This window comes from Argopecten irradians, chromosome 9 (genome assembly GCF_041381155.1).
Source record: "Argopecten irradians isolate NY chromosome 9, Ai_NY, whole genome shotgun sequence".
NCBI classification, from domain to species: domain Eukaryota; kingdom Metazoa; phylum Mollusca; class Bivalvia; order Pectinida; family Pectinidae; genus Argopecten; species Argopecten irradians.
The window spans coordinates 28,698,471-28,715,965 of NC_091142.1; the positions used below are offsets into that span (position 1 = coordinate 28,698,471).

Genomic DNA, 17,495 nt, shown 5'->3' on the forward strand with positions numbered 1-17,495 from the left:
ATAAGCCACATCAAGGCCTCCTAAATACAACAAAAACAGAAACTCCCACAAAATATTTATTCTTTACAACTGCAAAGCTAATGATAAAACAATGAAGTTCATGATTGATGCAAATGGACATTGTTAAACAATCAATTTAAAAGATGCATGAAAAATGCTTTGACATTGAAAATGTTTTACATTAATTGTATGATGAATTTCACAAACCATGCATTGTTAAAAACTAAAATTTAAAACAAAAACAAGGAAAATTGGGATTAAAATATTGCATGAAATGTTTTCCAGTGGAATTCATAGATTATTCTCCACAGTTTCTCACCAAATCCTTCCTTCCATCCATCCACAAATCCTTATCTTCTTATGCTGATGTAGTGTACCGGTACATGTATGTACATCTCACATCTGTGTCCAAACTTTGCTACTCGATAGCTCTTGGTCATTGTAAAAGATATGCTATAAGTATCTCTATAATATGAACATTAAAACAAAATAAAAACTGTTAGTATCAACTTTAAAGCTCGGACAAAACTGAAATAACAAATAATCAAAGCAATGCTGTTCGACACCAATGTATGCAAATAAAACTTTTTTTATTATCCTAAAATACCTTCCATTCTACTGTATTGAAAACAAAACAATTTGTATGGAAAAAAAAACAGACTAAGGGGCGATAACTCGCTACAGGTTGCCATTAATACTGCTGTACAATTTTTTTCTGCCAATATAAGTCAGATTGGATGAAAGAAAAAGTTTTCTTCAAAATTTTCTAAGAGTAAAGCATTTGACATTTGAATTCTAAAAAAAAATTACTATAGCACAAAACCCCCAATTATACAAATTGCCTTCCTTCCTAAAACCAAATTGTAGACAAGTTTTCTATTGAGGGTATTCCCATTAAAAAATACAAGCATTTCTAATGACCATCCCTTTGTTATACAACTTATTTCATGGGGACATTACATAACCATCAAGGACTCCCTCCTATCTTCTACCTTTACTTTTACATCCTATAAATCAACAAAAGGTCAAAATAATTTGTAGAATTGTCCAACTCCATTCGGTCCATGCATATATCCATGATTATCCATTAACCTTTGAAAAAACATTTCCTCCAAACTCCATTCGGTCCGAATCTGTATATATTTCCAATTTTTTGGAACATCAACGTTTTTTTTTTAAACAAAATCCTCCAAACTCCATTCGGTCCTGTCCCTCCCATATCCATTAACCGGTTATTTCAAACTCTATCAATTTGGTACAAAACAAAATAATAATTTCTCAAAAGGGCAGTCCAAATTCCAAATTTTCCAATATTTAAAGTAATCCTACATCATTCCTCCAATCTCCATTCGGTCCTATAATATCCATTTCTTTCCAAATAAGGGAGAAAAATCCTTATATTTTCCTCCATCGTCATTCGGTCCTAATTCCAAAACAATTCCAAAATATTTCCATCCTTATTTATCTTTCCATTATCTCCATTCGGTCCTAAGGTTATATCCATTACATTTCCAATTTTCCATACTTTTCCAAACTACTTCCAATTTTTAAGGCAAAAATCTTAAAACTTTAATATCCTCCCATCTCCATTCGGTCCAAAATCCATCTTTTATCCAACTTTCCTATCATAAATCCATCCAATCCAATAAATATCCCATTCCTTCCAACTTCAAAACCTTAATTGTTGAAAAATACAAAGAGATACATTTTAATAAGTGAAACAAAATAATGACAAAGCGATTGTTGAAGTAATATGCACAAATAATTACATTACAAATTTCATCAATCTATCTTTTATCTTTAATATTATTAATATGTATCATTATGTCACATTTCCATCTTGATAAAATAGCAAATTAATTCCGTCTCATTTTAGGATGTTCAATGTTTTTATTTTATAGTACTGAACATATATATATATATATATAGCTGAATTTTCGTTGATATCATAATTTCTTCATATTATAAACAGCAGCGATATAAAATAACATTAGATTCTTATATCCCTTGATTAGGAAAGATAATCAAATAATTGATGTAATTTCAAGCAAATCAAACCTTAATTACATACATTGTCATTCATATCCAGCATTTCTGTTCAACAAGCTTTGACTTAATTGACAATCACCAGATCATTCCCCAACAATTACCAACATTTAACTCCCGACACTTTGCAAAAGTAACAAATGAAAACTTCCGTTTTTAATAAAACCTGAATGGGTTGATTTACTTTGAAAGAAAACTACTATTAATCCTTTATGTCCAGATTTCTTTTCATAAATAATAATAATCAATAATAATGTTTATTTCAAAATTTGTTAATTTCAGAAATGAGTTTCAAATATATTCTCACTCATAAAGGATACCTCATCCCTGAAATCCTGAAAATAACTTTTGAAATTGCTATAAACCCGATGACACATCAGTGAAATTAAAATTACATAAAGGAAATAACTTGTCTGAACACAACAAAAAATCAAACTAATGATACATGAAATAATTTTGCATACTAAAATCACCTCCAATGTAATGGATGTCTGGAGTAAAATGTCACTGCCTGCCTCCATCTTATCCCATTGGAAGCGACTGACTCCAGGATCCCTAACCACAATGGACGACCTTTGGCCATGTGATCGACAGCTGGACTGTTAACTCATGACTGTATAAGAAATATTAATAGTGAAATATCGTACAAATTCTTTTTGTATTAAATTAGGAATTTCATAAGGCACTCTTCCCAGGCAAATATTTTCTGAACAATGGCTTTGTTTTTAATGAAGTTGAAAATTTTATCTAGAAATACAATTACTCTAAAGATAAACATTTAGGAAAAGTCAAAGAATTTTGTGTTTCCCCTTGTGACAGCATGCAGAACAGAGCACTTTATATGATAAATTTGATATTATTAATATCAATAAAGCCTTGCATATCAATAACATAAGCTTAAATATATTCCGTCAATGGCTTTCAAAATAAACAGAAACTTCTTCCCATATTTGCTTTTTTATGAGCCAAATGTATATGAATGTAAGTTGGATGGGGTGTCTACAGAAAGACTTTTGAAATATAGGCCAATTGTATTGATTACATCTTTATAAGACATTTAGCAAGAGACTACACTTTTTGGATATGAATGGTGGTGATGAAATCTTCATTGACATTCAAGAAATGAGTATATACAAACTTAATTAAAATCAACAAAAAATTGATAGTCTTTATGAATTACAACAGTATTTCGATACAATGATTCTGTTTTATTACCGACTAAAATATGGTTTTCATGACGTTACAAAATAACCACACCAACTAAATGTGGAAATGATACAGATGACAGACCATTCAGGAACGTGACCGTGATCGTCTCCTTCGCTGTTGTACAGAGGAATAATCTGGTGATCCTCTGCTCGGTGATGACCTCCTTCTGCGAGGACTGCGGCTTAAACTGCGACTGCGGCTTCGTGAATATCGATTGCGACTGCTGCTGCCACCGCTACTGTAATTCTCTTTCACACGAATGTAGGACACTTCACCCTGAAACATCAGAACACAAAACATCCTAAAAATTAAAAAAAAAAAGTCAATGTTTTGTTTTCTCAAAGTTTGTTTGTTTGTTTGTTTGTTTAATTAACGTCCTATTAACAGCTATGGTCATGTAAGGACAGCCTCCCATGTATGCGGTGCATTGCATGTATGTTGTGCGGGGTGCGTGTTTTTTGGAGACTGCGGTATATTCATGTTGTGTCTTCTTGTATAGTGGAACTGTTGCCCTTTTATAGTGCTATATCATTGAAGCATGCCGCCGAAGACACCAAGCAACACACTCCACCCGGTCACATTATACTGACAACGGACAAACCAGTCGTCCCACTCCCTGTATGCTGAACGCCAAGCAGGAGCAGAAACTACCACTTTTATAGACTTTGGTGTGTCTCGGCCAGGGGACAGAACCCAGAGCCTTCCTCACAGGGGCGAACGCTCAACTCAAGGCCAAAAGTGAGGCGGTGCCAAGGGAGGCATTAGGAAAGATAAAGTCAGTTAGGAAGATGAGAAAACATAAGATCCTAAATTTAGTCGCCTTTTACAATCATGCAATAGGGGCAGCAGGTACAATTCTAACGCCCTACCTGCAGGGTATCTCTCAAAGTACTTTTCGCAGCAGAAATAAAGTTAAACAAATAGAAGATCTTTCAATATACTGTAATTGATGAGGAAAATTACGGAAATTAGATAAGTTCAATAATTTGATATCTCTTGAATCTTTAGGTGAGTGGCGTATCAAATTATTTAACATGTTCATAAATAATAAATTTCATATTACATAGCAATGAGTGTAAGGTTTTATTTTGCATTGCATATCTTTAGTATTTATGGAAATAAAGACAAAATTTCGTTTTTTATTAACTTTTGTACAGCTTGAATATTATATGATATTACATTCAGTAACTATTCATTATAAAAGAATGATAAAAATATTGTTCCATCTAGCATGACAATTGTGCAACATCATATATGTGATGTCACAAGTGTTATTACATGTGAACATGTATGGCTTATAATATTTATGACAATAATATTTTTGACAATCACATGGCTGTCAGAAAGGCCAATTATGTTGATAACAAAAAGTGTTTCAACAGTCTTTGAGTGTGGAGCATGTTAACAGAATTTAAATATCTCTGGTTTTATTTTTACCTCATGAGACCTAAACTTTGAGTCATCAAGGTTTTGTACAGCATACTGCATATCTTCCTTGCGTAGGAACTCAACCACACCAGTACCATCCTTGTATGTGTCTGCATAACACACATCTCCTGCTTCACGCATATGGTCCTTCAAATCCTGCCAGCTGCCAGAGCCAGGAAGTCCTGAAAATATTGAATCAAAATGTCAATATCAAAGCTCCGCACTGCTATATAGATATCATAACAAAATTTAAATGGTACTTTCCATTGCATGATGGGAAATAACTGATTAGTGCATATGACCCAAAATTAATCATCTCAAGGCTAATATTTGCATATCAAAAATTTACCATAGCACTTTTTAATAATTGACACATATTTTATTTTAAATATCATGCTCAACAATTTTTGTAAGATTTTTTAAGGTGACTGAGTCCAGAACACTAATTTTCAACTTTTGATGAGCATGTGTACAAAAAATATAAAGGGTTCTCAAAATTTTGATGAATCTAGGACTCATTTAGTCAAGTTCCGTAAATCATTGGATCACGATGCTCTAATACCTGAAACAAGGACTCTATACTCTGATCTTCTGGAGGGTGGGCCTCGACCACCACCCCCACCCCCACCACCACCACCTCCACCATACATTCCTCTTCCACCACCACCTCCTCCTCCATAACTTGGGGGACCCCTTGCTCCTCGCGGGAACTCCACTCTTAGAGTATATCCATCGTAATTGTAGCCATCCCTTTTTCTTACAGCATCTTCAGCATCTCTGTTGGATAATCAAATTTGTTGAATTATGAACAAGTGACTTCTTAAAAGCATTTAAATTTTGTTTGTCAATCATGTCTATCTTCTTTCTTTATATATACATTAAGTCTCAATTGCAAGTGATTGAACTCTGTGAGTAATATAAACTGCACGATGTGGCATTTTACCTACTGTTTTTTTTATATGAAAATATAACTGAAACAAAAATGTAACCATCATGCGGAGGGGCATTGCCATTAACCAAGGTCGGGGGAAACCACTAACTTGCATATTATAGGCAAACTATATAACATTAGAGTCGACTGGTCAGCCGTTTTTTTTTATCGGACGTTACTTTGCTGACTGATGACTCTCATTTCCGAAGGCCTATTTCTTTGATGCAGCTTCCGTCGTCGAATGAAGTCAGAAGGAAAATATTTATAGCTCGAACATAGATAACATTGATGTGTACTTACTGTAATACAGTTTAGGTATTAATTATAAAATCCTTATTATCATGTAAAACCATAACTTGGGGCCTCATAAAATAGTATTTAAGCGGATTGGATATGATGGAATCCTTTCCGTAACATTTTGACCTGGTTTTAAATATGGCGGCTGGTTACTACAAAAAAAACGAAATGTGAATTCAAGCGGGCAGAATACAAGTAAAAGTAAAGGCAGATCAGGCGTATTGGGGACTATGCAATTCGTTTTTTCTATTTACCGGCCGGATTGCTATTAACATGAAGTTTTGTCTGGGTCATGGAAGTTTACGTTAGAAGATGTAAATTTTTGTTTTAGATGGATTTTACAGCGTATTTTGTCAAAGTACTTGTTAATCTATGAAAAAGAGGTAGGTATTTGACACTGATGACTATTTAAATATGATTGAACGTTTTATATCAATTAATTGTCACAATCCAAACTTTGAAAATGTTAACCTCAGCATCGGATAAATGTCACTAAATAATATATGTGCGTATGGAGAGAAAAATATCTCCACTAGCGATGTGTGCCAGTATAGTAAACACTGCAGTTGGATTATTTCTGGAATAGATCCTTACAAGAGGTAGGTCAACCTGACTTGATTTTCGAGAATAAAGTTTAGAAGGCTCGAGTAGGGATTCTGACGAGAGACATCTATCAAACGTCCGACTATAAAAGAGTCTCGAGACGGAATCTCAATAGAGATTAATTAGAGTATTGTATTGTATCATCTCCACATTAAATACTTTCTAACGTGCAAATGAATCTCATTTTTATATATTGTGTACTGTTTCATAGTAAATAAATGCTACTCGAGAAAAAATTTGTGAAAAGTTCATAATGAATCATCTTTATCGATTTTTAGTAACAAATCCATACTCCAATAGGGGTAAAATACTCCAGTTTGCGTAAAATAGATTAATACGTAAGTTAGTGTTACCCGACCTGTAACAATCCACCTAGTAACATTTTACATTAAATCAATATCGTTAATGAATACTAGACTACTGGGTCAGCGTCTAACGAAGTACGCTCACTAGTCGTGCGCTTCTTTGAATGCAGAATGACATAAACCACTTATTATGCCTATCGAAGAAAAAAAATCGATCACAGATACAACACGTGCGTACCTCGGGTCTTCAAACTCTACAAAGGCAAATGGCGGTCCACGTCTATTTTTCAACTCAATATAGCGAATATTTCCATATTTTGTAAATAAATCTTCTATATCTCTTTGTCTAACATCGGGTGGTAGATTTCCTACATATATTCTTGCATCAGAACTGCTTCTATAAGACATTTTGAGTGCAAAACTGATATGGTTTCCTGGATTCTGAAGTCAATGGCTGCTTGGGTCTGTGAAAAGCTTGATTTGTAGGACACGAAACCAAGCGTATGAACGAATTTTCCGACGAGGTGCCTTCTGGGATGATATACGCTGCTAAAGATTTAACAGTATTTTAGCCAATAAACGAAAAGCAAGCAACCAATGAAATATCGTGGTTCAGCGTCCTTGTGGATACGTTGCTAATGTCAGCACCATCGGAAAGCATCATTCGCAGAACCGAAGCCCGCGAAGCACCTGGAGTCGTCAACATCACACGGAGACGAAGTTCACTAAAGAAATATCATAGAAAGGTATGTTTAAATGTTAATGTGAAATTTACAATAGTTTGCCTTTTCAAAAAGATGCTAAAGAACCCTAAATCTAGGAATAATCTGCCGAAGTCCTCATGAGAGTGAAAATATGACGTGAAGCATAAGGACTTGTTTTAAAATCATTTGTAATTATAATATGTAGACTGTCATTTTAATATCCACATGTATAACTGATTTAAGCGCCAACTCGATCAAACTTCAGCGCCTGAGCGCCTTGCAAAAAAGTCAGTCCCCACTGGCACGGAACATTTTCTTTACATTTTTTCTTTGAATTTTCCTGATCTCATCTAGGTATATAACGAATTTTAACACAATTTGGCATAATAAAACAGAATTGTCTGCGCTTTCAGCTCATTATATTTGCCTAATATTGTCCAATATTTCATTTTCAAATGTTTTTACCGCCGAAACTTTGTGACGTCATTTCCCCTTTTCCCAGTAGACTCTATTTTGTCGCCGACATGATATCATGATAGAATAAATTTGCCTGGTTTCCTAAAAAGGATAGGTCTTCCTGAATATCCGATAGCCGTGATAGTTTAAAATAAGTTAGATTTAGATTATTTTCCGTAATGGACATGTACAGTAACGTGCCAAAAGTCTTCGTAATTTTTAGGTCATCTGACCGAAGGTCAGGATGACCTATTGTCATCATGTTTCGTCCGTCGTCGTGCGCCGTCCGCCGTGCGTCGTGATTAAGACTATTTATACAAAAGCCTACTCCTCCTTAACCCTTGAGCGGATTACATCCATATTTGGTGTGAAACATCATTGGGGAAGGCCAATTATATTTTATATAAATGAGCCTGGTACGACCCCTAGGGGCTGAGGGGTGGGGCCCCAAAAGGGCAAATTTTCTTAACTTAAGCTTTAAAATCCTGCTCCTCTTTCATCCTTGGATGGATTTCATCCATATTTGGTGTGAAACATCATTGGGGAAGGACAATCATATTTTATATAAATGAGCCTGGTCCGACCCCTAGGGGCTGAGGGATGGGGCCCCAAAAGGGCAAATTTTCTTAATTTAAGCTTTTAAATCCTACTCCTCATTCATCCTTGTACATATTACATCCATATTTGGTGTGAAACATCATTGGGGAAGGACAATCATATTTTATATAAATGAGTCTGGTCCGACCCCTAGGGGCTGTGGGGTGGGGCTCCAAAAGGCAAATTTTCTTAATTTTAGCTTTAAAATCATAATCCTCTTTCATCCTTGGATGGATTTCATCCATATTGGGTACAAAATATCATTTGGGAAGGACAATCATATTTTATATAAATGAGCCTGGTCCGACCTCTAGGGGCTGAGGGGTGGGGCCCCAAATGGGGAAATTTTCTTAATTTCAGCTTTAAAATCCTACTCTTCCTTCATCCTTTTATGGATTTCATCCATATTTGGTGTGAAACATCATTGGGGATGGACAATCATATTTTATATAAATGAGTCTGGTCCGACCCTAGGGGCTGAGGGGTGGGGATGGGGCCCCAAAAGGCAAATTTTCTTAATTTTAGCTTTAAAATCATAATCCTCCTTCATCCTTGAATGGATTTCATCTATATTTGGTGTAAAATATCATTGGGGAAGGGCAATCATATTTTATATCAATGAGATAGGTCTGACCCCTAGAGACAGAGGGGCTTGGCCCCAAAAAGGGAAATATTCTTAATTTAAGCTTTTAAATCCTACTCCTCCTTCATCCTTGGATGGATTTCATCCATATTTGGTGTGAAACATCATTGGGGAAGGACAATCATATTTTATATAAATGAGTCTGGTCCGACCCCTAGGGGCTGAGGGGTGGGGCCCCAAAAGGGCAAATTTTCTTAATTTTAGCTGGCCCACTTCCTGTTTTCAGGTTTCGGTCTCTGTTCTCAATGAAAATTGGTCTACAGGGGTTTAAATTGATGCCGAACAACATGCAAACATTTTCGTAAAGATTTTGGTATTCCAAGATGGCCGCTGGCCCACTTCCTGTTTTCAGGTTTCAGTCTCCGATCTCAAGGAAAAATGGTCTACAGGGGTTTTAATTGATTCAGAAGGGGGAACTTTAGGTGAGGACAATCATATTTTATAAAGGACCGAGCTAAGACCCATGGGGATAGTACGGCGGATGTCCAAAATGGAAGCTTTGCTGAAATTTGGCTTTAAAATCTGACTCCTCTTTATATTAATCCATGAATGGGTTACAACCATATATGGATGAAGGGCTACCAAGTTTGTTCAACAAATGACATTTACCTATTTCAGAAACTTACATATTCAACAAAGGAGTTCCTCGTATTGTTTATATTAATCGTTAACCAATGCTTTATACTGTCACTTTGTTGTTTTGTGCAATGAGTCAGATGACCGTTAAGGCCCATGGGCCTCTTGTTATTTTTCCCTATATATTCTATGTAATTTTACATTTTTTCTTTGATTTTTTTCTGATCTCATCTATTGGCAGATTTTAACCAATTTTGGCATACTTGTAGAAAATTATCTACGCTTTCAGCTCATAATATTTGTATAATTTTCCGATGTTTTGTTTTCAAAATATTTTTTTTATTTTGTGCACCACATCAACTTTTGACGTCATTTTCTTCTTTATTCATACCAAAATGGCAACGATAAAGTTTTGCGTGGTTATGAAATACGGTTTTCTCAAAAAGTGCATACAGGAAAATTATGTAAATATTATGAGCTGAAAGTGTAGATAATTTTCTACAAGTATATGCCAAATTTGATTAAAATCTGCGCCTAGATGAGATCAGGAAAAATCTAAGAAAAAATGTAAAAATACATAGAATATATAGGGAAAAATAAAAATTACGAAGATTTTGGCACACGGCTGTACATTGGTCGCTGACCAGTACTGACAGACGACCAGTTCTCTCCGACTACCAATTCTCGCCATCGCATATATGTATCTGTAGTATTCTGTACTATGATTTCCACAAAAATATAGTCAATAAAGCCTTCTTCTGACAGAAGACACTACAATGCTGATTTCCACAAAAAAAATTCTCAAAATTCCTCGGTGATCAATGCGGTGGCGAGAACTGGTTGCTAGGCAGTAGATCTATCTAACCATCAATATTTTCCCCTTTATTTTCCAGCACAATGTCGGACAGAAAAGCTGTCATCAAAAATGCCGACATGGCTGAGGACATGCAGCAAGATGCAGTTGACTGTGCCACACAGGCTTTAGAAAAGTACAACATTGAGAAAGACATTGCTGCTTTCATCAAGAAAGAGTTCGATAAAAAGTACAACCCAACCTGGCATTGCATTGTTGGACGTAACTTTGGAAGCTACGTAACACATGAAACCAAGCATTTCATCTACTTCTACTTGGGACAAGTTGCTATTTTGCTTTTCAAATCTGGCTGAAGATATTTTATACAGAAATTTGTTGACTTTGTGCATTTGCCATCTCGAGACGAGTTGTGCTTGATTCCTCCTTAGGGCCAAACGTGACATTGTGTGATATCATCTTTACTGTTCAGTGGTCGTACAGATCAAACTTTTTCACTGACAATGATATCATGATTTCATATAGAAGTTTGAATCTTTTAAACTCCAATAAATCAGTTGACCAAAATTAAAAAATATTACATTAAATCTAACAAATGTTCACGTTCAGTTTTATGTTTCCCCGCTTAGGAACTTTTATTTAGAGGTTGGAATGGGCGCTAGATTATAAGCGATTGGTATGCATGTGTCCATCTTTGATATTTCAGAGGCTGCAGACTACTACATGGTCTCGGGAGTATCTGGTACGGTCCTACAGTACATTACTACAAGTTTTGATAAGAAATGTTACATGGAAGATTAGCATGAAAGTTTGCCAAGTATTGAATGCAAGGAATATGATTGTATTTGTTTATAAATGCGATTGTATTTGCTTATAAATGCGAGTTATCTGACAGTTTGACCAATGCAGCATCAAATGCAAAGTGTAGTTTGTTTGAATTGTATAATTGTGCCAATTCTAGTTTTAAAGTTTTGTTCCCCATCGAATTCCATTTTGTGTTGATGTCCATTTATTTTATTCAATGTTATCATAATATTGTTTTATTTTGGTGCTTCAATATTGAGTGTACTACCAAGTCTATCAAATACAAATTTGTTGCCATACAGATGTTTTGTTGAAGTTTTTTTTCCCTTTATTTAAACCAATGAACCTTGGCTACATTACAGTCCGGTTCAAATATAAGTTATAACCTCACGACTGATGAAGACGCCTTGATAGCGTTTATACATTATCCAGGAGTTCACTTATTTTCATAACAAACTTACGAAAAAATTCGTAGAAATAATCGAAATGATACAGTAGAAATTAGCCTGTGATAATAAATAAATATGTGACAGCACGCAGGAATAGTAAAGATATTCATTGAGAATTAACTGAAACAATCAATTTTTTATCTGTTTTCATACTGAATCGGACTTTCTGATTGGCAGACTCTTTCTTCATACTAGAACTAGGCCTTCTACGAAGAAAAAATCAGAGAATTGAGCGAAAACTCGACGTCATGATGACGTCACATTAGAACCGTCTACGTTGCGTAACAATTGATTAAGATAAAGTAATCCTTTGGAAAATCAATGGAATCTTGCGTTGATTTTCCAAAGGATTACTTTGGATAACAGTAAATAACATATTTTGCAAAACAAGATTGTGTATACTTCGGATTACATTATGCCGGTAATTACAAACCATAGACAGCATAAAACTAAGTGTGAAAACATGATAATTACAAGTATATAATGTCAAGCATTTTTAAGTTATGGAAACGTATAATAGTTAAAGTCTTAGTTTGTACATAAAATAGATGAAGTGCAGTAAAAGTGACGACTGTAGTGCAAAAATAGACAAAATAAGGAATACAGTATGTACCATATAGAAACATACTGTATAAGTAACAAATCTCTTCTATAGATGTTGATGCATGTTAAATAATATGCAGATGGGGGCCATTCCAGTTATGGACTAACTTCAGTCATCTCGTTTAATTCGGAATGGAAACTCCAGGAATTAATAAAGCATTGATTTTGAATTATTTTGTAGTATCACCTTTGAATCCGAAACATACCGTTGATTTCTTTTTTGACAAATCTTTTTTAAGTCATATCAATCGCAAACTGGCCACTTTACCATTTTGTGATCCGGCTTTTCTACACAGGCTTGTGTACTACTGTATCAACACTTCGAATCGTTATTGTCCACTTCATTCTTTATTACATAACATTTTTTTTTTCTTTGTGTCTTGGTAAAGGGACAGACTATCTTTAAAATTCGACCTATTTTTGTCAACAAAGCTGGGCTTAATTCCTTGCCGCTACATCTTTTCATCATGATGATATTTATATGTTTTTAAGTATTTTTCTTTATTTCCATAACTTTATATTGGTGTGGTCTCCTCATTGTCATTCACCCTGTGACATTCATACTAAATCCGACTTTCTGATTGACGGATTGTTCTTCATATCTCTATATTTACCTTCTGCGTGTTTCGTCACTATATATAAACATCTCCTGAAGAACAGCGGCAGCTGGGAAAAGGTTAGAGATCGATCGCAGATTTGTTTTTGGGTTTTTTTTAAAATTTAAATCACAACTTGAGGATATTCAACATTTATTTATTATATATATATATGAGTCAACCAACTGGAGAAAACAAACAGTTGCCTTTGAAAACACTATGAATACACTAACGATTCTCGTGCATCGATCAGCTGCTTTCAAACATCACTCCATTTTCATACCAATAAAAAAAATAGTGCCCGCAATATTTTAATTTATATTTCTTGATATAGAATCAACCAAGGTTTACTGTACATAATTAGGAGGGTCACCTCGCCAATGTGATCGTGGTTGCAAAATTCTCTTACAGTCAATTTCATCAATATGATTGGCTTAGAAATTGCTCGCAGATACTAGCGCTCCTAGCGGCAGTGTATTCAACAACTTTGATTTTACCGGGAATTTTAAATAGCAAATTTTGAATATGAAAGTTACTGAAATAAGCGTATCTGTAACGTTGAAATAGTAATAGTATATTACGGCTTTCATATCCTTACTATATACACTATCCAAAAGATCTTCTGTTTGAAAATTTTCACCTGATTGTTTACAAAGTATCTAGACTTTTCGTCCCCAAAATGGTGTTTACAATGAATGAAGACGTTTCGTCCCAAAAATGCTTCGCTCCGAAGCTGGTTCCCCCCAGACGTTTACTCCCTATTAGAGACGGTTATTCTGCTACGGAAAAAAAATGAAATCAATATTTCACCTCGAACATCAAAATTGATACCATAATGAATTTTGTAATTTGAATCAAATTTGTCTCGGAGCAAATACATTCCATGGCGAAATGGAGATGCATTTATCACGGCTGTGTTATGGCACATGGCCTTACTACAACGGAAGAAAGATAACTCTAACAAAATTTTGGACAAACCTGATCTACTGATAAAATAGCACGTGACAGACGGTGAACATTTTGTAAATGTCCAAAGTGGCGTAATCTTAAAACTAACGGCAGTTAATAAGGTATGAATATTTACCACATCCATAATTATCGATAATTTCATAAGCACATGTAAAAGCACGTTCAGAGATTACCACTAAACCATACTTTTAAAACATTTTAGTTATTTTCACCACAGGAGCTTGACGTTCTGATTATATACATACAGCATATTCATTAAACTAGGTAATACGAAGTAAATTTTTGGCCGAATGACATAAATCATATATGGAATGTTCATATAACTCGAAGTGATATTTTTTGAACTACTAGATCGACGAAAATGTCGATTTCTTTTTCATAATTCTTCCGTAAAGGCACTTAAAAAGCTGTTTCAATTTGTAAAAATGTAGAGAAAACTGTTAATTGTTTAGCAATTATCCTGAGTTATATTTTACCAACAAGCATCAGAGATTAGCAATTAAAACTTACATAAACATATTCCCGACTCTCACTTGCATTGTGTGATCACTCGAGCGGAACTAATCTCTACCACCTGGCACAGTCTTACAAATGCAATCGTACAAAAGCCCACATGATCACTGTTTTTAGTGCGATTACATCTTAGGGTGTGAACAATGTCATTTCAGTAATTACTCTGTTAATACATTTATTGTTTCCTTATGTTTTACAGAATGTCAGCATGCATGTATCATTTCAACTGGAAACAGTCTAGGAGAAGAATTGTGTGAACAAAAAGAAGTAATTTTCAACTGTGGAAGCTTAATATTGTAATCATTTTCAATCCGAAAATAATTACTATCATCATCTTCAAATTCCTTATTGTGAATTTAACTGTAATATGATTTAAGCATATACCTGATATTTGTTTATATTCTTTGACATGTACATGCTTGAAATGAAATGAATAAATAAAAGATTATTTAAATTTAAAACACAATATGACATTAGCTGTTTATATTTTTTGTCAAAAACATATTAAGCTTAATTATCGTTCATAACACACTAATCATCACCTTCGAGACAATTTAATGAAAATCAATTAAACATTAATTTGTATAACGCAGGTCGTCTTATGTTTTCCCCGCCTTGACTATCAATGTTCCCTGATCACTCTGAAAGTATTGATTTTACCTTTGTTTTTTCGCTCACCACATGAACTGCCTTTACATCAATCACACCAATGAGACATACATTTACTACATTCATTATAACACTAGTAAGGCAATTCTGCAAGATCAGCGAACATTGTTGATTTACCTTGAATATCTACATGCAGAGTATGGTACCATATGTAACGGGAGGAGAAAATGTAGCGACAAGACCGGGATTCGATCCCGAACACTAGCTGAGTGCTCTACCTACTGAACTACCTGGTCATCGATAATCGACCCAGTCCAGTCCCGCTACACTCCTCCCTCCTTTTTTGAATACATACGAGACCCTTTCAAACACCACAACCGTTGGTAGGAGAGAAGAAAATGTAGCTCTTCCGACTGAGCTACCTGATCACCGATAATCAACCCAGTCTGATCCCGCTACAAATATTTATCTGGTTATTTTATCTCCCTTCCTATTTTCAATCTACCTTTATGACTTAGAATCTTACCTGGTGGAAAAGAATATTTTGTCTTACAAATCTTGACAAATTATGCACACTGTGCAAGCTAAACTACGTATCCGCTAGCTGATTGCTGTTGATTGTTAATGATCTCAAACACACTAATTACTTATTGTGCCAATTTAAGTAAATATATTCTACTCTTTTCAAATATTCCTGATTACTATTCATGTGTAATATCTTAAAACATTGACATGTGCACGGAGTACGGCGCACCAGACCGCCGATGTTTTGGACATCTGCTAGATATTTCAGTTTCAGGTTACGGTGGCCAATAAAAGAAAACAAACAAAAGTACCTGCGCAAATTATACCAGTTTTTACGGTATATGATATTGGAATATATCCCAAACTTTTTATCATATTATTTGCCAATAACACTGTTATGATATCAGAAATATCTGATGGTCTACAACAAATGTTACATGAATTTTAACAATATTGCATAACATGGAAATTAGAACTTAATATCAGAAAGAAAAAAATTGTGATATTCTCAAGACGTAAATCGGTACAACAACACCAGTTGATGTTATGGAATACAGAATTAGATTTATAAGAATTGTTTACATATCTAGGTACAGAAAATAATGTTAATGGTAGCGTTTTTAAAGAAAGGGAAAAAACCTGCTGAACAAACAATTAAATCGGTGTTTGCTATTTATAAGAAATAAAGGAATGTATCTCTTCCTGTTCATCTTAAACTGAAAATATTTGATTCACTTGTAATGACAGTTTTATTATACTCATCAGAGGTATGGGGATTTGAAAATAAAAAAATGTAGAAAAATTCATTTGTAATTTTGTAAAACAATCCTGAAGTTAAGAAAGTGTACAAACAATTTCATGGTCTATGGTGAGCTAACAAGTTATCCGGTTTGAATTGAAGTTCGGATACAATGTATATCAATCAACTTGCTGTTTTACAAAAGAATAATTACAAAACTTGTTAAGAGTAGACCAATTGACCAATTTATTCAAAAATCACATGGTGATATTGATAAGTCTTCAAGAGGACAGACATATTCTATATTTAAGACATTTTGACATAGAAAAGTTTGCCTCGTCTTTCTCTGCTGCAAAACAATACTTGTTAACTGATACTGTGGTCCCAGGAACTTGATGACAATAGTCATTAAGAATGGATATTTTCATTAACATCAAATTAACAAGGAAAATGCTAAAGGTGTTATACAATCATTTGACATATAACATCATAGGAAATATTAGAATGGGCTTTCAAAATTTTAGTATGTGTCTCTTGTTTTACATCTTGGTGTCCAAGGAATCCTCAAAAGTCCAAACTGGAAGGAACACCAGCCAAATTTATTTCTTATTGTACAAAACTACAGTAGTATTGACCTTAGAAATATATTCCTCCTATCCTCGAGACCGAGCCATTTAGTACTTTCAGTACTTTGATTTTATCCTGCAACTGCCCAACATACTTAAGGAGTAAGTGACACCCTTATATCCCTACGGCCCAATAGTCCGAAGGCCCGTTAGTCCGAAAATTAGTAAATATTACAAGTTATAGAGTTGTTATAATTAACGTATTTTGACGAAAACATTTTTCGGCACTGCTGATCTGACAATTTCTATGGACAGCAAGTTGTCATTTCTTCATGGAGCAATGCCAGTTCAAAATTACATCAAAATAAAAAAAAAAATAATAATAATAAAAATGACATCTTACATTTTATAGGATATCTCACAAGCATACAATCTGTGGATTATCTTACAAACATGCAAGCTTTAAAATGTCCGATTGTTAGCCTTTTGTACACTATATTGCATTAGGATTAACAT

At 34.4% G+C, this 17,495-nt stretch overlaps 2 protein-coding genes across 4 annotated transcripts; one reads left to right on the forward strand and one right to left on the reverse strand.

Annotated features, from left to right (window-relative positions):
- Positions 1-43: 43 nt before the first annotated feature.
- On the reverse strand, positions 44-7,317 carry LOC138331981 (serine/arginine-rich splicing factor 1-like). 3 transcript variants are annotated; one of them, XR_011209753.1, is made up of 5 exons: positions 7,058-7,317; positions 5,246-5,460; positions 4,693-4,865; positions 2,520-3,531; positions 44-1,676 (listed from the first exon to the last, which is right to left on the reverse strand). XR_011209753.1 is itself a non-coding variant. In XM_069279894.1 (5 exons), the coding sequence occupies exons 1-4, from the start codon at positions 7,225-7,227 to the stop codon at positions 3,340-3,342; spliced, it is 750 nt and encodes a 249-aa protein (XP_069135995.1). In that variant the 5' UTR covers positions 7,228-7,317; the 3' UTR covers positions 44-2,659; positions 3,337-3,339. The 3 variants fall into 3 exon arrangements, 2 of the variants coding, with proteins under 2 accessions (XP_069135995.1, XP_069135994.1); XM_069279894.1 differs by having other exon boundaries at positions 44-2,659; positions 3,337-3,531; XM_069279893.1 differs by having other exon boundaries at positions 44-3,531.
- A 100-nt stretch (positions 7,318-7,417) lies between these two features.
- LOC138331983 (dynein light chain 2, cytoplasmic) lies at positions 7,418-11,711 on the forward strand. Its single transcript, XM_069279895.1, has 2 exons — positions 7,418-7,565; positions 10,689-11,711. The coding sequence occupies exon 2, from the start codon at positions 10,693-10,695 to the stop codon at positions 10,960-10,962; it is 270 nt and encodes an 89-aa protein (XP_069135996.1). The 5' UTR covers positions 7,418-7,565; positions 10,689-10,692; the 3' UTR covers positions 10,963-11,711.
- Positions 11,712-17,495: the final 5,784 nt, after the last annotated feature.